The sequence below is a fragment of the Solanum lycopersicum genome, chromosome 6 (genome assembly GCF_036512215.1).
Source record: "Solanum lycopersicum chromosome 6, SLM_r2.1".
Taxonomy (NCBI): domain Eukaryota; kingdom Viridiplantae; phylum Streptophyta; class Magnoliopsida; order Solanales; family Solanaceae; genus Solanum; species Solanum lycopersicum.
Genome location: NC_090805.1, coordinates 32,935,878 through 32,958,054, shown reverse-complemented (window position 1 = coordinate 32,958,054; position 22,177 = coordinate 32,935,878). Strand labels below are relative to the sequence as shown.

The window sequence follows — 22,177 nt, the reverse complement described above, 5'->3', positions numbered from 1 at the left end:
ATAATAATAAAATTAATAAATAATTAGGAGTCCTAGTTTGACTAAGTATACACTTAACTTTTCTAATCCTAATCCTCTTATTCTCACATCGCTCACTCTCATTATCATGTTTTTTTATCAGTAAAAGACCTGAAAATAATAGTTCTTCACTCTTGAAGAACTTACACACAAAAACTCAAACAAAAAGCTAAGATAAAAATGAAAATCAACAACATTCTTCTCGACAGATTGTGTTTGGGATTTTGGTGGTGAGGTAGTGATTTTCTGGAAAATTGGCAGAATTTAAACAAGTGTGGAATGACATTAAGGTATGAGTTTTCTTCTCTCTTGGTCCCTTTCCCAAGAGACTCCTAAATTCAGTTTAAATTCCAACTCGAAAAACTAAGGTTGTCCCATTGCATGCCCCATCCATTAGATCCTTTGAAAGATTCAAAGTATGAGTTGATAGTCTTCTGGTATATGATTTTAGGGCTGGTTGTGATTACATGTTTGAATGTGTATTCAGAAATGATGTAAGGAATTAAAGATGAGTTCCGGGAAAGTGTATTAAGTTAACTATTTGTGCATGTGTTCGTGAATTAACTATGTTTTGCTGCCTGAAATATAAATGTTAAAATTTTGTATTTTATGTGTACGAATGTGGGTCAAGTGTGATGTTCATATAAGTAAAATGTTTTTGAACAAATGTCACACGGAATACTCCAAGAATCAACATAAAAAACGAATTGAAAGAGGACAAAATCAATAGCTTGCTGGAAATATTGGTCCCAGCCTATATTTTGGAATTGGAGCTATATTTTAAAATTTTATTTAAAATGTGAGGTCATTGAGGATTGAACCCAAGACCTCATTAACTGCAAATTACATAAAAATTTCATGAGAAAAACAAAAGGAGAAAGTGGTGAGTGGGGATTGAAACCACAACCTCTTTATTAGATGAGAGAGTTAGGAGAAAAAATAAAGAAGAAAAATAAATGTGGTGAGTAAGGATTGAACCCACAACCTCTTGAATAGATGAGAGAGTTAGGAGAAAAATAAATGTGGTGATTGGGAATTGAACACACAACCTCTTGCATAGGTAAGAAAGTTAAGAGATAAATTAAGAGAAAAAAAAAGAGCTTGTGGTGGATTGATCCTACAACCTCTTTGCCTTAAACAAGAAAGAGAGGAGAAAAAGAAAGGAAATATTATGGGAGTGATGGGTATCGAACTAGGGTCCCTCAAATCTTAAAAATGCAATTATCAAGTTTAATATAATATTAAGTGTTACTCAAGGGATTCGAAATAGGGTTACCTTGCCCAATCTTGTATTGACACATAAGTCGTATGTGATAAAATATTTAATGAATGCTGCCTCTAAGGATCGAAATCGATATCTTGTCATACCTACAAGATGCATAAGTCTTGTACCACATAATCTTTGGTAAATATGAATCACATAGACGAACTATGAATGAAGCCTCATGGCTTGTATGAGTGGACTAATAAGTCAAGAATAACTTTAAAAGTAAGTGAAACTAAGATGCTATGTGAAGAGATGATGAAACCCAGAGGGGTTATGTAAGAGTGTGACACACATTAAAGGGACAAGTGTATTGGAATACGATGAAATAAACATTCACGTAAAAGGGGTGAGTAATTATGAAGAGTAAATGTGCTAAAGTTAATGAATGTGGTGACAACTTGATAAGAAGCTAATATTAAAAGTGAGGAAAATCTCAAATGAGCCCAAGTAAATGTTACCAAGACGTACTCACCTATGAGAGTGTAAGGTTAATTAAGAGACCAGTCTCTATGAACACTCTAATGAAAGTATTGAAGTTAAAGCATACTTAATACTAGTGATGAGATGAAAAATCATCTAATGAGCTATGATGCCTCATGTTAGAAGCCAACTTCTATGATATATGAGATGAATGTAATGGAACTCTATACTAAGCATCGATAGGCTAGCGATGAGTTGTGATTACTTATTTCAGGAAGGCAGATGTTCGTGTAATTCTCATGAGATGAGACGGTCCGTCCAGAAGGTTATGGGTCTCCTTAAATCTCCTAGTCTTTTGAACCTATACTGCCAATATAGGGTTCTAGCAAGGTTCGACTCTCTATATATGCTAGCAAGTTTTGGTTCACTTTGGCCGGTAATTCCACCTCTTTTATGTGTGGGGTTAAACACTGGATTTCATGATGCTTACATGATTTATGTCGGTTAAGGTTAAATTTTGCAAACAAAGAATGAGGCCAGCCTCAAATAATGCACATAATTAAATTAACAATACTAAAGGTGTTAGGATAGGATAATCAAAAGGTGGAACTCGATGAAAATCTTAAGCTACATCCTAGGTATAATTGGTGTTTACACTACTATATGAATGAATGAAAATGAAGTGCATATGAATGAATGAATTAGATTTTGTGTTTGCTAAAGGAGTATCCTTAGTTGAGGTAACATATGTTGAGCCCTCATTTTAGGAAGCCTGAATGTCAAGTCCATAATTTCAAGGTCTCATGGCATATGAAGGAATGATATGAACTATGTGATATGATATGTGTAATATGCTATGTGATGTTTGCAAAATAATATGTATAAAAATTCATATTACTCTCATACCATGACTTTCCTAATCTGATTTGGCAAGTGCACTGACTTGACTTTCCATAACTCATACAGTTAGAATAGAGCTCTTCTTAATCATTCATGTCCTTGATGTGCACTTGCATATACCCATACTTAATACAAGCGTGTAATAATCCCATACAACTCTCTACTTTTAGGTGCAGGTGCAGATGATTGCTAGAGCTTACTAACTACGCTGAAGTAATCCGGACGTGGAGCATTCATCCGGACTTGGTAGACCCTCTTGTTTTCTAGGATGCCTATGTTTTATATTCTAGATTAGATGTAGGCATGAGCTAGTGGAGTATGTTCCACTAGTTTTTCTTTCCCATTTATTTTCAGATATTGTATTGGTGCCATTTTGGCAACTCTATATTTTATATAGATATGACTATGTCATTCATTTGATTATCTTGATATTAGATGGTAGTTGTGAAACGATTATGAGTTTATGTAGGTAGTCTTATACGAATTCAATATTTCTCACTATAAAGTCTAATTAAACAAAAAGTTTAAATTTTCCACTAAAGTTAACTTAGATGATGTATGTAGGCTTGTCTGTGACCTATTAGAGGTCAATGACGCCGGTCTCGTCTAGGGTCTAGATTTCGGTCGTGACAAAGTTTGTACAGAGCGTTAGGCTAAATTATGAGGGTAATAAGTTCAAAATAAACCACATTGAGTAGTTTCTAAGTCATGGTAGTGAAGTGCACCACTATCTTGAATTAGAGACTACATGATGCGTAGGAAAATTCCCTCTCTTCTGATCTTATTGTGCCTTCTCTAATGTCTGATTCCTTGGTATTATGAGCATTTCTAACATCAATTCTACTTTTTCAAAAATGAACACAATAAGGAACGCTGGTCGGGGAAGAGGAAAAACAGTTGCTGGGGGCAAGCAAGTTCCTCCCCAGGCCCCAGCTGCTGAAATGGAGATTTCTATTAACCCAGTTGGGTTGACAGATGGAGAAGTGAGGACAACTCTTGTACACATGGCCCAAGACATCACCTTACAAGCTCAGGCTATGACAGCCCAGGCAGAGCAACAAGATGTTCCCAAGAAGAACCCACCTTCTAGCACCATGGCTAGTAGGTTAAGGGACTTCACGAGGATGAATCCTCCCGTTTACACTGGATCTAAGATTGCTGCGAATCTCGAGGTAGAGTGTAGGGTAGCTATGCTGCATGCCAACATGGTAATTTCCAGTCTTATGGTCCATGTCCAACAAGTGGAGAAAAGTAGGAAGAGGAAGCATAATAGGGCAGGAAACACGTCAAGGAAAGATGAAAAGATTTTTTCAAGGAATAGTAATACTGAAATTAGGGATAAGCCCAGGTTTATGAATGAACTCTCCCACAAAGGGGAGTCGAGTTCGTCCAAAGGTCACTATGATAGGGATCCAGAGCCCAGAGTTTAAGAGAAATAGTGAAGTAGATACACCTCAGGAGAGGCCACCTTGTAGGAAGTGTGGAAAACATCATGGAGGAGAGTGTATGAGGGGCTTTAACGCTTGTTACAGTTGTAGCAAATTGGGTCACATGATGAAGTATTGTCTGTATATGAGAGGTTGAGCAAAAAAGAAAAGATAAAGTTCAACCGAATGGTTCAAGTGATGAGGCTCCAAGGAGGCAATGATTCTTCACACTCAAGTCTGGAGGGGGGGGGGGGGGGGTAGAGGAAGACACCTTTGGTGATGTCTCGGGGGCGTAGCCTAAATTAGTTTTTCATGTGTATAGTTTTATGCACTAGTATGAAGTTAATATGTTGGAGTCATCATGTTATTTGTTTATTTTTGTTGTATACTTCGATGAGACTAGTTTAGGAAGGAGTTCCTTAGTCTATTACTGCGAAGCTGCTAGTAGGTTTCAAGGATGTGCACTAACCTACTAACATGTGAATCAGATATTCACCAACAAAAATCATTGAATAGCTTAGGTATGAATTTTCTGCATGAGTGTTATACTACCATAGACTATCAAACAAGGGTAGTCAGGTTTCAGTTGCCAAATGAGATAGGGTATAAATGAACAGGGCGTGGATCAATCCAACAAAGCCATATAATTTTGAAATCATAAGGCCAACAAGATGTTATCTAAGGGTTAGATATACTCTTCCTAAGGCTGGGTTTGCTTAAGAAACTCTATGTTTTAGTGCAATAGTCAACTTGGTGATGTAAGTCCAAAATCGTATGTGTAATAATTGCTCTGTGTGAGTTAAAATGAATTCATGTTTGCATGTCATGTTGCTGTTTTTCTATATCGCGGACATGATTTTTTTTGTGTTATATGAGTTGTGAGGTGCATCAAGTTATGTGCGATTGAGAAGGAAGTTTCTCAATCTCAAATATGAAGCTGCATATAAGCTTGAAAAATTTGCATTATCCAGAGTAAGTGTGAAACAGAAATTCACAAAGAGCAAAGTCTTAAGTATGTTAAAATATTTTTCGAAAATAACCCTCTTTTTTTTAAAATGATGTGTAGTGCCATTCGGGGACACATGTTCCTAAGGGGGGATAATGTAACAACCCTAAAATGACTATGCTAAGTAATGCCTAATTTATCTAGAATGCTTAGATTAGACCGAGTTCACACGAATTGATGCGCGTAGAACTAGACCTTTGAACTTCTGCAACATCAATTCAACTAACTTGGTGAGTTAGTTGAGATAAAAAATATTGGGTCCAGCCATGTAGGGCACCCTAATATGAAGATTTACCCGGATGAGTCTTAATCGGACTTAAAAAGGGGTAATCTTAAGTTTGGAGGGTCTAGGGGTAAGGTCTTTTCCAGGATAAGGGTTGTACTGTAATTATCCTAAATAATTAATTAATTAATATGGTGAAGGGGCAATTCGGGCAAAAATCTAGCTCCACCCGGGTTCAAGCCTTGGTGGAAGCAAAGATTAAATTGATTTAAATTTATAAAGTGAATTAGTTGAATTAATTAATATTTAAAAATCTGATTTATGTAAGGGAAAAATCAGATTTTTAATAAAAAAAATAATAAATAATGAGGAGTTCTTGTTTGACTAAGTCTCCACCTAACTCTTATAATTCTAATCCTCTCATTCTCACGTCTCTCCCTCTCATTCTAACGTTTTTTTATAAGTAAAATAACTAAAAATAATAGTTCTTCACTCTTGAAGAACTTACACACAAAAACTCAAATGAAAAGCCAAGCTAAAAACAAAAATCAACAACATTCTTCTCGACGGATTGTGTTAGGGATTTTGGTGGTTAGGCGGTGGGTTCGTGGGAAATTGGCAGCATTTAAACAAGTGTGGAACGACATTAAGGTATGGGTTTCATATTCTCTCTTGGTCCCTTTCCCAAGAGAACCCTAAGTTAAGTTTAAATTCCAATCGAATAACTAAGATTGTCCCTGTTGCATGCCCCTATCATTAGATCCTTTGAAATATTCAAAGTATGCGTTGTTATGTCTTCTGGTAGATGACTTTAGGGCTGGTTGTGATTACATGTTTGAATGTGTATTCGGAAATTATGTAAGGAATGAAAGATGTGTTCCGGGAAAGGGTATTAAATTAATTGTTTGTGCATGTGTGTGCGGTGAATTAACTATGTTTTGCTGCCTGAAATTTACATGTAAAAATGTTGTATTTTACGTGTACGAATATGTTAAAAGTGTGATGTTCATATAAGTGGAACGTTTCTGAATAAATGTCACACAAAATACTCCAAGAATCAACATAAAAAATGAGAGAAAAACGAATTGAAAGAGGACCAAATTTCCAACTTGCTGGAAATATTGGTATCGTCCTATATTTTTGAGTTAGAGCTATGCTTTAAAATTTTATTTAAAATGTGAGGTCATTGGGGATTGAACCCAAGACTTCACCAAATGCAAATTACATAAAAATTTCATGAGAAAAACAAAAGGAGAAAAATAAATGTGGTGAGTGGGGATTGAACCCACAACCTCTCGAATAGATGAGAGAGTTAGAAGAAATAATAAAGAAGAAAAATAAATGTGGTGAGTGGGGATGTAACCCACAACCTCTTAAATAGATGAGAGAGTTAGAAGAAAAATAAAGAAGAAAAATAAATGTGGTGAGTGGGGATTGAAACCACAACCTCTTGCATAAGTGAGAAAGTTAAGAGATAAATTAAGAGAAAAATAATGAGCTTGTGGGGGATTGATCCCACAACTTCCTTGCCTTAAATGAGAAAGGAGGAAAAGAAAGGAAATATTATGGGAGTGATGGGGATCGAACTAGGGTCCCCCGAATTTGAAAAATGCAATTATCAAGTTTAATATAAGATTAAGTGTTGCTCAAGAGTTTCAAAATCAGGTTCCCTTGTCCAATCCCGTATTGACACATATGCCATACGTGAACAAATATTAAATGAATGCTGCCTCTAAGGATCAAAATTGATATCTTGGCATACCTACAAGATGCATAAGTCTTGTACCACATAATCTTTGGTAAATATGTATCACTTAGATGAACTATGAATGAAGCCTCATGGCTTGTATGCGTGGACTAATAAGTCTAGCATAACTTTTAATGTAAGTGAAATTAAGATGCTATGTGAAGAGATGATGAAACCCCAGAGGGGTTAGGTAAGAGTGTGACACACATTAAAGGGACAAGTGTATTGGCATACAATGAAATGAACATTCACATAAAAGGGGTGAGTAATTATGAAGACTAAATGTGCTAAAGCTAATGAATGTGGTGACAACTTGATAATAAGCTAATGTGAAAGGTGAGAGAAATCTCAAATGAGCCCAAGTAAATGTTACCAAGACGTAGTCACCTATGAGAGTGTAAGGTTAATTAAGAGACCAGTCTCTATGAACACTCTAATGAAAGTATTGAAGTTAAAGCATACTTAATACTAGTGATGAGATGAAAAAACATCTAATGATCTATGATGCCTCATGTTAGAAGCCAACTTATATGATGTATGAGATGAATGTAATGGAATTTTATACTAAGCACCGATAGGCTAGCTATGAGTGGTGATTCCTTCTTTAAGGAAGGAAGAGGTTCGTGTAATTCTCATGAGATGAGACTGTCCGTCCAGATGGGTATGGGCATCCTTATATTTTCTAGTCTTTGAAGCTATACAACCATTATAGGGTTCTTGCAGGGTTCGACTCCCTATATATGCTAGCATGTTTTGGTTCACTTTGGCTGGTGATTCCACCTCTTTTCGGTGTGGGGTTAAACACTGTATTTCATGATGCTCACATGATATATGTTGGTTAAGGTTAATGTTTCCAAAGAAAGAATGAGTCCAACCTCAAATAATGCACATAATGAAATGAACGATACCAAAGGTGTTAGGATAGGATAATCAAGAGGTGATCTAGGCTTTAAGTAATGACACTAGGTTATTCTTGGTCCTTGCACAGTGAACCCGATGAAATTCTTAAACTACATCCTAGGTATAGGTGGTGTTTACTAGTATATGAATGAATGAAAATGAAGTACGTATAAGTGTATGAATCAGACTCTCTGTTTTCTAAAAGAGGCTCCCTAGTGGAGGTCCTATATGTTGAGACCTCATTTTGGGAAGACTTAATATCAAGTCCATGATTCCAAGGTCTCATGGCATATGAAAGAATGTTAAGAACTATGTCATATAATATGTGCAATATGTTATGTGTTGTTTGCAAAATGATATGTATGATGATGCATGTTACTCTTATAGCATGGCTTTCCTAATACGATTTGGCAAGTCCACTCACTTGACTCTCCTTAAATCATATAGTTATGAGAGACCTCTTCTTAATCATGCATGTCCTTGACGTATGCTTGCATATACCCATACTTATTACAAGTGTGTACTAATCCCATAGAGCTCTCTACTTTTAGGTGTAGGTGCAGGTGAATGCCAGAGCTTACTAGACTACGCTGAAGTTATCCGGATGTGGAGCATTCATCCAGATTTGGTAGTCCCTCTTGCTTTCGAGGATGCCTATGTTTTATATTCTAGCTTAGATGTAGGCTTGAGCTAGTGGAGTATGTTCCACTAGTGCTTCTTTCCCATTTATTTTCAAATATTGTATTGGTGCCATTTTGGCAACTCTATATTTTTATACAGATATGACTATGTCATTCATTTGATTATCTTGATATTAGATGGTTGTTGCGAAACGATTATGAGTGTATGTAGATTATTTTATATGAATTCAATGTTTCTCACTATTAAGTCTAATTAATTTTTTTTTCCAAATTTTCCGCTAAAATTAACCTCGATGATGTAACGATGACGTATGTAGTCTTGTCTTCGACCTCTGAGAGGTCAACAACGCGGATCTCGTCTAAGGTCTAGATTCCGGTCATGACATTTTCCTAGAGTCCCTCTTAAGAAAGAAACAAATCTCGGTATTGACATTCTTCCCAATACTCATCCTATCTTTATTCCTCCATATAAAATGACACCAACAAAGTTGAAAGAGCTTAAAAAACATTTGAAAGATCTCCTAGATAAAGGTTTCATTAGACGAAGTGTATCATCTTGAGAAAGAAATAGTTCCCTTAGGATGTGTATAGACTACCGTCAATTGAATAAGGTTACCATAAAGACAAAGTATCTTTTAAGAGAATTCGTGATCTTTTTTATCAACTTAAGGGTGCCATATGTTTTTAAAAAATTGACCTTAGATTTGGATACCATCAGTGAATAGTAAGGGAAAGTGATATTCCTAAGACAACCTTCAGAACCTGATATGTTTATTTTGAGTTTCTGGTCATGTCCTTTGGTTTGACGAATGCACTTGAAACATTTGATGGACCTTATGAATAGAGTTTTCTAAACTCATTTAGATACGTTTGATATCATCTTCATTGGTGAGATCCTCATATATTCAAGGAATTAAGAAGATCATGCTAGTTATCCCAGAATAGTTTTCCAAACTTTAAAAGATAGAGAGTTGTATGACAAGTTCTCTAAGTGTGAGTTTTTACTTGAGTCTATAGCGTACATGGGCCATATATTTTCTGGTGATGGAATTAGGGTTGATACCCAAAAGATAGAGGCAATGCACAGTTGGCCTAGGCCCACATGTCCAATTGATTTTAAGAGTTTCTTGGGCTTGGTTGGCTGTTATAGAAGGTTTGTAGTGTTGTAAATCCATTGTACAGTATATGTGGATTAGCCATTAGATTTATCCACTATTAAATGGGTTCATGTATAGGTGCTTTCATGGTGATAAGAACTTCCAAAATAACTATGTATCTATTAATTAGATGACTTTTGGAGTGAAATATCAACACTATAAATAGAGAATCACTAGCCATTTGGAAGATATACTTGAATAAGAAAATTCTCTCCTCTATCTTAAACTTCTTGTCTTTTTCTTCTTATATTCTGAGCTTCTTTACAACAGGTTATCATCACGAAGTTGCTACTTGCAAAGGTATATATAAATATTTTTATTTACTTCACATATTCTCTCATAATTTTATTATGTCAAATTTATCCAAACTTGAGTTTGTGGCATTAGATATTTCTGGAAAGAATTATCGTTCATGGGTACTCGATGCTGAGATTCACTTAGCTGCTAAAGGTCTTGATGCCACTATTACTCAGGGAAATGAAGCATCGAGTCAAGATAAGGCTAAGGCTATGATTTTCCTTCGTCATGATCTTGATGAGCGCCTGAAGATTGAATATCTAACGATAAGAGATCCACTTGAATTGTGGACTGATTTAAAGGGGAGATATGACCACCTAAAGGCAACAGTGTTGCCAAGCGATCGTTATGAGTGGCTCGTTATGAGTGGATGCATTTACGACTTCAAGATTTTAAGACCGTAATTGAATACAACTCTTCTGTATTCAGGATAACCTCCTAGTTGAAATTATGTGGAAAGACTGTAAAAGATGAGGACATGTTGAAAACGACACTTACTACTTTCCATGCCTTGAATGTGATATTGCAGCAGCAATATTGTAAAAAGGTTTTTCAGAAATATTCTAAACTAATCTCATTTCTTTTGGTGGCTGAGCAACATAATTCTCTTTTAATAAAAAATTATGAAGCTCGTCCCACTGGAGCTGCTCCATTACCAGAGGCAAATGTGGTGGGAGTACATTATCAATCTGAAGTAAAAAGAGATGATCATTGGGGCTATAATAATGCACGGGGATTTGATAAAGATAAGAGACGACACACTAATCGTCGAGGTGGTGGTCATAATAAAAGGGAGAACAATATGAGTTCTCAAAATAACCCCTCAAAATGTAATTTTCGTCGTTGTGGCATGAAATTCCATTGGAAGAATGAATGTCTCACACATGAGCATTTTGTAAGGCTCTATCAAAATTCCTTTAAAAAGAAAGGAAATAAAAGTGGTGCTTCCTCTTCCAATGCTCGAGTTGAGTCACATATGACTCTTAAAGATGATGATAACCCGGGAACATCTCAGAAATATGATAAGGATGTTGAAGCAAATTTGGCTTTAAGGATGATGTTTTTGATGGCCTTGGTGAAATTACTCATATGGAAGTTGATGAATTTTTTGGAAATCGAAACTGATGTTTGATCTTTTAGCTGGGGAATGAAGTCTGTTAATTTTTTACATAATATTTTACTTATGTTTTTTTAATTATTATGTTATTTATGTTGAAGTATTTAAATTTCCGTTGTTAATTTTGTTTCTTCCTCCTTTTAATGTATTTTATTTTAATGAAAATTAGTAGAAATCCCCAGTTGTCAGTTGGATTTAAGATGAGTAATGGAGATGTATGCCTTCTAGATAGTGCTACAACGCATACAATATTAAAAGAAAAGAAATACTTTTCTAATTTGGTTATGAAAATGGAATATGTCAACACAATATCAGGTAGTACAAAATTAATTGAGGGCTCTGGAAGAGCGACCTTATTACTACCTGGAGGGACTATATTAAGCATTGACAATGCTTTAAATTGTAGTAAGTCTCAAAGAAACTTATTAAGTTTCAAAGTTATTTGCAAAAATGACTATCATGTTGAGACGACTAATGAAGGAAAGGTTGAATACCTTTACATAACTACAAATAATGTAGAGAAAAAAATTGTGCATGAACAATTACCTGCACTTTCTAGGTTGTACTATACTAGTATAAGTACAGTTGAATCACATGCGTAGTAAACAAAAGGTTTACTGATTTCAATGATTTTATCATTTGGCATGACCTGTTTGGCCATCCCGGATTTAATATGATGCGCAAAATCATTGAGAATTCACATGGACACACCTTAAAGAGCCCAAATATCCTTCAATCAAAGGAATTCTCTTGTGCTGCTAGTTCTTAAGGAAAGTTGTTCATTAAACCATTAACATTTAAGGTTAGAATTGAATCCCTTGCGTTTTTGGAATGTATACAGGGTGATATATGTGGACCAATTCAACCTTCATGTGGACCCTTTAAATATTATATGGTCTTGATAGATGCTTCTACAATATGGTAACATGTGTGTTTATTATCAACTCACAACATGGCTTTTGCGAGATTGCTGGATCAAATAATAAGATTGAAAGCACAATTTCCAGACTATACAATAAATACAATCCGTCTAGATAATGCTGGTGAGTTTACATCTCAGGCATTTTAATGATTATTGTATATCTACTGGTATAACAGTTGAACATCTAGTTACGCATGTTCACACTCAAAATGGTCTAGCAAAATCATTGATTAAACGTCTACAATTGATAGCTAGACCATTACTAATGAGAACAAAGTTATCTGTGTCTATGTGGGGGCATGATATTTTGCATGCAGCAGCACTTGTGCGCATAAGACCGACCAATTATCATGAATTCTCCCCTTTACAATTGACTTATGGTGAAGAGCCAAACATTTCCCATCTTAGAATTTTTTGATGCGGGGTGTATGTCCCAATTGCTCCACCACAACACACAAATATGGGGCCCCAAAGAAGTTTGGGGATATATGTTGGGTATGAATCTCCTTCAATCATAAAATATTTGGAGCCTATGACTGGAGATTTATTTAAGGCAAGATTTGCTGATTGTCATTTTGATGAATCAGTATACCCAACATTAGGGGGAGAACATAAGTCATTGGAAAAAGAGATAGATTGGAATTCATCATCTCTATCTCATCTGGATCCTCGAACAAACCAATGTGAACAAGAAGTTCAAAGAATAATTTATTTGCAGAACATTGCAAATCAGCTATCAGATGCATTTACTAATCTTCCAAGGATTACTCAATCTTATATTCCAGCTGTTAATGCTCCAGTTCGATTTGATATCCCGATGGGACAAATTGTTAAGGGAAATAAGTCTAGACCACATTTGAAGCGTGGTAGACCAATTGGTTCCAAGGATAAAAATCCTCGAAACAGAAAAGGAATAAATGATCAAAATGATCATGGGTTGAAAGAAATTTCTCAAGATGAGACCCAAGTCATAACACATGATGATGAGGATGTTCGAACTTCTGAAAATAATGAAATTTCAATGAATTATGTCTTGACGAGAAAGTTATGGAACCGAAATAATGTTGTGATTGACAACATATTTTCCTATAATGTTTCTATTGAAATAATTCAACAAGATGAAGATTTTGAGACAAAATCTATTCACGAATGTAGACAGAGAAATGATTGGCCAAAATTGAAGGATGCAATTCAAGCGGAATTGGCTTCACTAGAAAAATGTGAAGTTTTTGGACCAATAATCCGAACACCTAAAGGTATCATGCCAGTGGGGTATAAATGGGTTTTTGTATGAAAATGGAACAAGAAAGGTGAAGTCGTGAGATATAAGGCCCGACTCGTTGCTCAAGTTTTTTCTCAAAGACCTGACATTGATTATATGGAGACATATTCTCCAGTGGTAGATGCAATCACCTTCAGATATCTCATAAATTTGTTAGTTCATGAAAAACTTGAAATACGTCTAATGGACGTTGTCACATCCTATCTATATGGATCATTGGACCACAACATTTTCATGAAAATTGCTGAAGCATTAAAGTTCCTGAAGCATACAAAGATTCAAGAAAAACTTGTTCAATAAAGCTTCAGAAATCTCTTTATCGATTGAAACAATCAGGAAGGATGTGGTGCAATCATCTGAGTGAATATTTGTTAAAGAAAGGGTACAAAAATGACCCGATTTGTCCCTGCATTTTCATTAAACGGTCGGGGTCTGAATTTGTTATAATAGCTGTGTATGTTGATGATTTGAATATTATTGGCACTCGTAAAGAGCTTTTAGAAGCTGTTGTGTGTCTGAAAAAAGAATTTTAAATGAAAGATCTCGGCAAGACAAAATTTTGTCTTGGCTTACAAAGTGAGAATTTGTCAAATGGAATACCTGTTCATCAATCAACGTACACAAAAAAGATACTAAAGCGTTTTTTACATGGATAACTCACATCCATTGAGTACTCCAATGGTGGTAAGATCGCTTGACATCAATACAGATCCATTTCGACCTCAAGAGAATGATGAAGAGCTACTTGGTGATGAAACTCCTTATCTTAGTGCGATCGGGGCACTAATGTACCTTTCTAACAATACTCGACCAAATATCTATTTTGCAGAAGTCTAGTGGCAAGATTCAGTTCCTCCCCAATAAAAATATATTGGAATGGTGTTAAACACATACTTTGATATATTCGAGGGCCCATGGACATGGGTTTATTCTATTCCAATGAATACAAGTCAGAACTGATTGGTTACACAGATGCATGGTATTTATCTGATCCGCATAAAGCTCAATCACAAACAGTCTATTTGTTTACAAGTGGAGACACGACAATATCTTGGTGATCAATGAAGCAAACGTTGGTAGCCACTTCTTCAAATCATGCAGAAATAAAAGCCATCCATGAGTCAAGTCAAGAGTGCGTCTGGTTGAAATCAACGACCCATAATATTCAGGAAATGTGTGGTTTTCTTTGAAAAAAGAATATACCAACCACAATGTACGAAGATAATGCTGCATGTATAGCTCAATTGAAAGGAGGATACATCAAAGGAGACCGGAAAAATAATATCTCATCAATGTTCTTTTTCACACATGATCTTCAACAAAATGGTGAGATAGAAGTTCAACAAATTCGTTCAAGTGATAATCTTGCTGATTTATTCACTAAGGCATTGCCAACATCAACGTTTGAGAAGTTGAAATACAAGATTGAGATGCACCGTCTACGAGATATCAAGTAAGGTTTTCATCAGGGGGAGCGAAATACGCGTTGTACTCTTTTCCTTAACTATGGTATTGTCCCAAGTTGGGTTTTCCTGGTAAGGTTTTTAACAAGGCAACATTGAAAGCATATTATGAGATATGTGTACTCTTTTTCCTTCACTAGTCTTATTCTCACTGGGTTTTTCCTTGTAAGGTTTTAACGAGGCACATAATCTATGGATATCAAAGGGGGAGTGTTGTAAATCCATTGTATAGTATATGTGGATTATCCATTAGATTTATCCACTATTAAATGGGTCCATGTATAGGTGCTTCCAAGATAACTATGTATCTATGAATTAGATGACTTTTTGGAGTGATATCTCAACACTATAAATAGAGAATCACTCACCATTTGGAAGATATACTTGAATAAGAAAATTTTCTCCTCTATAATCTACTTCTTTTCTTTTTCTTCTTATATTCTGAGCTTTCTTTACAACATGTAGAGGGATTTTCATCTATTTTTTCTCCTTTGACCAAGTAAACTCAGATGAAAATTAAGTTTCATTGGTTGAAGCTTGCGAGAAGAGGTTTTAGGAATTGAAAAAAAGGTTGACTATTGCCCTAGTTTTGACCTTACCAGAAGGTACTAAAGGTTTTGTGGTGTATTGTGATTCATCAAGAGTTGGTTTGGGTTGTGAGTTAATGTTGAATGGTAAATATATAGCTTATTCCTCTAGACAGTTAAAAGTTAATGAGAAGAATTACTCAACATATGACCTAGACTTGGCTGTTGTGGTATTTGCCTTAAAAATATGACATCATTATTTGTATGGTGTTCATGGTGATGCATTTACTGATCACAAGAATCTTCAATATATGTTCACTCAGAAAAATATTAATCTTAGACAAAGGAGGTGGTTAGAATCACTCAAGGATTATGACATAATTATTCTTTACCACCCAAGTAAGACTAATGTTGGTTGTTAATGACTTTATCAGGTTGTTTATGGATAGTACTACCCATGTTGAGGAAGAAAAGAGAGAGTTAGTGAAATATGTGCACTGACTTGTACGATTAGGAGTCTTACTAATGGATTCAACTAAAGCAGCAGGTGGTGATGAATGTGACTTAATCATCATTAGTGTTAGAAGTGAAACAAAAGCATGACCAATATCCTATAATTCTAGAATTGCAGGCAAATGTTCATAAGCAAAAAGTATCAACTTTTGAACCAGGGGAGATGGGGTGTTGAGATATCAAGGAATATTGTGTATACCCATGGTAGATCGACTTTAAGAGAGGATCATGGAGGAATATCAAAGATCTAGATATTCCATTCATCAAGGTTCCACAAAAATGTATCGTGACTTGAGAGAAGTCTATTCATGGAGTAGTATGAACAAGGGCATTGTATAATTTGTTATTAAGTGCCTGAATTGCCAACAAGTTAAAGTAGAGCACCAAAGATCCAATGGTTTGGCTCCGAAATATAGAATTTCTGGAATTGAAGTGGGAGATTATTAATTTTAATTTCTTCATAGGTTTACCTAAGTCTCATAGGCATTATGATTCTATTTGGGTGATTGTCGATAAAATGAAAAAATTGCCTACTTTTTGATAGTAAAGAATTTCCATTCGGCAGATGATTATGCTAAATTGTATCTTTAAGAGGTGGTGAGACTTTGTGGGGTTCCGGTCTCTATTGTTTCAAATAGAGGTGCACAATTTACTACATAATACATGAAATCTTTTCAGAAGGGGAAGCTTAGTCCCCGACATATTGGACCTTATCGAATATCCAAGAGGATTGGCAAAGTAACTTATGTAGAGTTACCATAAGAGTTAGCCGCGGTTCATCCGGTGTTTAACATTTCCATGTTGGATAAGTTCATGGACGATCCATCATTGATCAACCAACTGAACATATTGGGATCAAGAACAATTTATCTTATGAGGTGGATCATGTTTAGAATCTAATCACCAAGTTCACAAGTTGAGAACAAAAGAGTTAGCATCAATCAAAGTCATTTGGAGGAACCAATTTATTGAGGAAGCTACTTGGGAAGCTTAAGAGGATATGAAGAATAGGTATCCACATCTCTTCGATTCCAGAAGAGTTCCAAATGAAGGTACTAGTCCTTTCTTTGCATTTATTTATAAGTTGTCATTTTATATATAACATTGCTTGATTGGGTGTTTGAGTTGTGTTATCATACATAGTTAGCCTAGTAAGAGTAATCTTATTTGAGGATGAATTTTCCGATGGGTTAGATATTGTAACATCTCAGAATTTGAAATATTTAGGAAGAAGCTTAGAATTGGAAATAGTCCTTTTTGGAAATAATGAAAAATCTAGAAATTCGTTTAAGATAGGAAAAGTGGAGTTTTTGGTCAACTTAAAATGAACATAAATCCTATATCAATATGATTTACATGAATTTCCATATGCTTTTGGGGAATATCTTTGAATAATCTTTCGAATGCCGTCGAGTTTGCGCAATTCCGAGTTTGTATGATTGAGTTATGCACTTTTGAAGTTGAGTTGTTAGATGAGGAAAGTCCAATCCAGATTTTGAAAGGGCAGTTTGTCTTTTCCTTACCCTTTTATTATAATTTGTTTTGGTACTAATTGGGGGTCTAAGATGAATTATATCAATTTACACTTTTACCAAAAGAGTTAGGTTTTTGAGATAAGATAAAAGAAGAGGAGAAAAGAGGAGAAAGGAGTAAAATGTTCAAGATTCATCAAGATCGTTGCGTTTAGCATGTGTATTTTGTCAGGGGTATTCCCTACGACATAGAGTTGAGTTAGTTCACTCACATGCCAATCATGATTCAATTTTCAGCAAAATATGTTTGATTTGAAAGTAAATCCTTTGAGTTATTGATGAAATTTGTTTGAATTCTTGTAGGGTGTTTTGTTGAAGTTTCTTGAAGTTTTATTCATGTTTCCCAGTGTAATTTTGGGTTGAATCTATTATATATTAAGGTTATAAGTTATGTAAACTCTTTATTAATGTGTCTATTTCTTGCCGCTAAAAGTTAATTTTATTGTAGTGAATATCTAAGAATATTCCCTTCAATGATATTAGTGAGAAAAAAGAAGACTCATAATAGAATAAAAATGTATATATGCACCCAAAGGTGTTTGTGGAATGAACCTAGTGAAATTAGAGGGTTTAGAGTTAAAAACAAAGAAGGAAGTTTAAAATTTTTAGGGCAAAATTTTGGTGTGCCGCACCTGCCAGTGTGCCACAAAAGTTCCTCTAAACTTTTTCCCCTGGTATGTTGCACCAACCAGAGTTCCACAAAAATTTCTCTGAACTTTGAGGGCTAGCCCCTTGCGTTTCACAGAGCACCAAGGACACCACTTCTCCGCATTGGCTCCCCACCTTTTAGTACTTGTTCCCATGTAACGTACCTATGTTTTTAGATGATTCCAACACTGTAAGGTACATCAAAACAACATGAAATCATCCATAAAACATGGGATCATAATCCTTGAATCCATAATTTAATTTGAGGAATGTTAAGATCAAATTCAAGAGAAGTTTAGAGACAAGTATAGAGGTTAAGATCAAGTCAAAGTAAAGTATATAATGTTTTTAAAGGTCTTTAACAAACATTTTAACCTTGTTTTTTAAGACTCAAGTTTAAAATTAAGCAAAGATTAAAGAGTTTATAAATGTTTTCACATTTGAGCAAGAAAAGAAAATATCGATTCCAAGAGAGATTTTAAGATAATTTTTGAGTAATTATCTCAAACCAAATAAAGAAGTTTGTTTTAAAAATATATAAGCTAAGTATATTTTGGGAGTAATACTATTGGGCACAGTTATGGGGATTTGAGTTCATATTAACTCAAGTCTCCATAAACATGTAGCCATCGTGGGTAGTAAAGGATCATACTTTCAGATGACTCATTGAGAATCTTATGGCATAGACTAAATCATCCACTTAGTAAGTTAGGTTCTATACCCCACGCAAGGTATAGGACAGTCCTTGGCAGCAAATACGTTGTATGTCACAACCTGTGTCTACACCATGGACGTGGCCGACACTCAAGAACTATTGCTGGTCATTGCTAGTTGTAATGACTTTTCACGATCCATCAGTTCATATAGAATCGATGACCTAGATGTATCAAGAAACATTATCTTCACTAATTGTATGTAATAAAATAGAGTAGTAAGGTACACCCCAAAACCAAGGGGGTACTAAGTCCTCTCGGGACTCTATGTTTTATAGGATTTAGCATATTCAGTCCGAAGAGTTTAGGTAATAATTTCAAACTGACTCTTGATGGGAGAATCCAGGCTATAAACGAAGAATCGCAGCAATTCCCAAATCGTAATGAAGTAGTTCCTCCGGAATCCAATGAAAAACTACGATTACTTAGGATCAACTTGTGAATTTGTGGCACAGTAGTAGAATCATTACCAATGACACGGTGTGTGCCTAAGTGTAAAAACACAGTGCAAGCTTTGTTATGCCGAAACCTAAATTTTAAGTTAGCAACACTTCCAAATGCCACTTCTTCCAGTCGCATCCCTCTTCGAAACGATATAGTCATAAAGATGCAGATCTTAGTGGGAAAAGGATCATGCCACATGTATAACTCAAAGGAAGAAAGAGTAGAATTCATTTGAGAGTTCTTGGTGGTCTTAAGAATGGTTGGGGTGGGGGATTTTTCTAGGAATAAATAATTCTATGTTGTGGGTGTGGAAGGGGGGTTGTCGCCGTCTGATAGAGGTAGAAGCGGGGGCAAAAAGAGCTATCTGCGTTGAGTCGTTCGATTGAACGAGAAAGAGAGAAAACTCAAATGCCATCACAGAAATAGAAAGAGTCATGCTTCAAAGTGGAATTCTTTTAAGATCCATTACTTGATTTTGCTGCATGCTCTGCTCCCAAAATGCAGAGAGACTTGTGAAGGCAGATCCAGGTTGGTTTGTACGAAAAGTGATGGAAGAGGTAGACTAAGTAAAATAATATATTGGTGTAATTGATTATAGAATCTTATGAATCAAGCATGAAACACTTTCTACATCTCCTCAATCTACAAGGTAAACAACACAACTTAGAGCACATCGTGTTCGCCACCACACTGGTTGGCTGGTGCATTGGCCTTACCGTAGTCGCAACCCCTTGGTATTTGCCGCTTTCCCAATCAAAAAATAGGAGATCACCCCTTGTCCCAAAGTTATAAGCTTATTTTTTTGAGTTCATTCGATATGGTTCTCGCAAGCGCCCTAGTATACTCTACCTATTAAACTGTGTCAATTTGGGGTATGGTTAGTTCACCGGGAGGATCGCCTCCCAATTTAAAGTTTTTTCCTAAATGTTTCAACCTTGTTGACTATTACAATTTTCGTGACTATAAACACACTCGTGACAATGGTAGTGCGGTACCCTCTGGTCTTTCGTGACCCTACTCTAATAAAAAGACTAAAGGTCCCTACTGAAGATAGGTCGCCAAACTACGACCGAGAGTTTCGCCTTTTGAAGCGCCAACCCTCATCCTGGCTGACTATAAGTGGAAGACTAACGTAAGAATCAAAAGCATAAAAAAATAAATAAATGTTCACAAAACAATAATACAAACTTTAACTCAAAAGAGAACTCTAAATAATCAAAATAATACATTCAACATGCCATAAATAGACAACTTTAGTCTTTAAAACATTTAAAAAAATAAATGAATAATACAAACTTCTCAACTATACTGACTATCTATGAAGCCTCTAAATTAAAATAATTTAAGTCGGGGCAAGACTCACAACATCCTAACAACTTAAAATAAATGGAACCTTACGAAAGCAAGGGGGCTCACCATAGCTAACTCTGTAACACTCCAAAAAATTCCATGACTTAGAATAGAGACTCATTTAGTGGATAATGATAATTAAAGACATAAATGAATGTATTCAATTTGATTAGGAGGTATTATATTCAAAACTACAAGGGATGACCATGACGTCCAAAGATTTGTGAAAATGATCTAGTGTGCCTTTTGATGTTTCAAGGGGTTTAAAGAGTCGGATAAAATCCAAACTAGGTATAAAGGATTATGATATACACTATAGTGTTTTTATGTTAAAATGTCCGAGTACGACTCCCCAAGGACAACCCTAAGGGCCCTCGACGCGGACTCGTCGATTAGACTCCAAGTTTACTTTCCAAATTCAGTTAAGTTAGGTTGTTTAAATAATTAGTTAGATAATGAATCAGTGGTTAGGGTTTGTTTTAATTATTTTATTTAGGACTATATAAGCACCGTAAGTCATTAAACTAACCTAATACTTCATAAATCCCAAACCCAAATCACTCCCACTTGTTTCTATTTTCTCTCACTACTCAAATGGCCCCCATTAAAGAGCAAGGTCAAGCTTCACTAGGGATTCAAGATAAAGTATTTCTTATTAAATTCATTAAGAATTAACGAGGTATGGAAGCTATTCACTCTTTGGAATCTTTTCCCCAAGAGGTCCTTCCATGTTTGGTTTTTAATGTTCTTCAAAATTATGGTTTTCATCCAATTACGTGGGTTATATTTCAAATTTGTTTACTGTTGTATTGATTTGATATATATTGATGAATTATGATTTTTTGTTGATGTATTTATGTATTGCTTTATACTTTTACTTAATTTCTCTAAAAGATCCATGAATGTCCCTTTTTCCCTAACCCTAACTATATATTAGGTAGATAGATGATTAGGGATGTTGCAATTGATTGTGTTATTGCTTAATTAACTATTATACAATGATGGTGATTTGATTATTGGATAAATGTTATGGAATTGAGGGTGAAGTCTTGAAGGATTTTCTTGAAGGATTTTGGTAATACTTTCAAGATCATGAATACTTTACTTCAATTATGTTGGTCAATTCTTGATGATGATGTTGATTCTCTTGTGTGCCTTATTTTATGACTATGATGTGATGATCTCACTAAATTTTGGGTTGTGATGAAAGAAAGTTATCATTCTATACCTAAGAGATAATATCACCTTAAGGACATTTGAAAATTGGAATTTAGCTTAGAAACGAACGAACTAGATATTATAGGTGTTCCTTCCCAAGAGAGAAGGTAGGTTCACTATTGTTCTAGAAAATCTCCCAGTTCCTTAACTATGTTCCCCCCATAATAAGACTATATAATAGATACACCTAGAGGCTACGATGATGTATGGTTCTACCTTGGAAATTAGAGCACCTTATTTCGTTGTAGGTTTATATGACACTAGATTCCATGTTTAGCTCACATGGTCTATATTTAGTTATGGAGAATGTTTCAAAAGTAAAATTAATAAACAAAGTAATAACATGGACACTAACTAGGGTTACTTAAGGGGTACTACTTAGTGTAGGTAAGGGTATGAGACTTTACATATGCATTTCAAAAGTTGGCCTTGAGGGGAATCCTAG

At 35.3% G+C, this 22,177-nt stretch overlaps 1 protein-coding gene and 1 pseudogene across 1 annotated transcript; both read left to right on the top strand.

Moving 5' to 3' along the window:
* The first annotated feature begins 10,481 nt into the window (after positions 1-10,481).
* Positions 10,482-11,135, top strand: LOC104647923 (uncharacterized). Its single transcript, XM_010323780.1, has one exon. The coding sequence runs from the start codon at positions 10,482-10,484 to the stop codon at positions 11,133-11,135; it is 654 nt and encodes a 217-aa protein (XP_010322082.1).
* Positions 11,136-14,535: 3,400 nt separating this feature from the next.
* On the top strand, positions 14,536-19,456 carry LOC138349341 (ATP synthase protein MI25-like; annotated as a pseudogene).
* Positions 19,457-22,177: the final 2,721 nt, after the last annotated feature.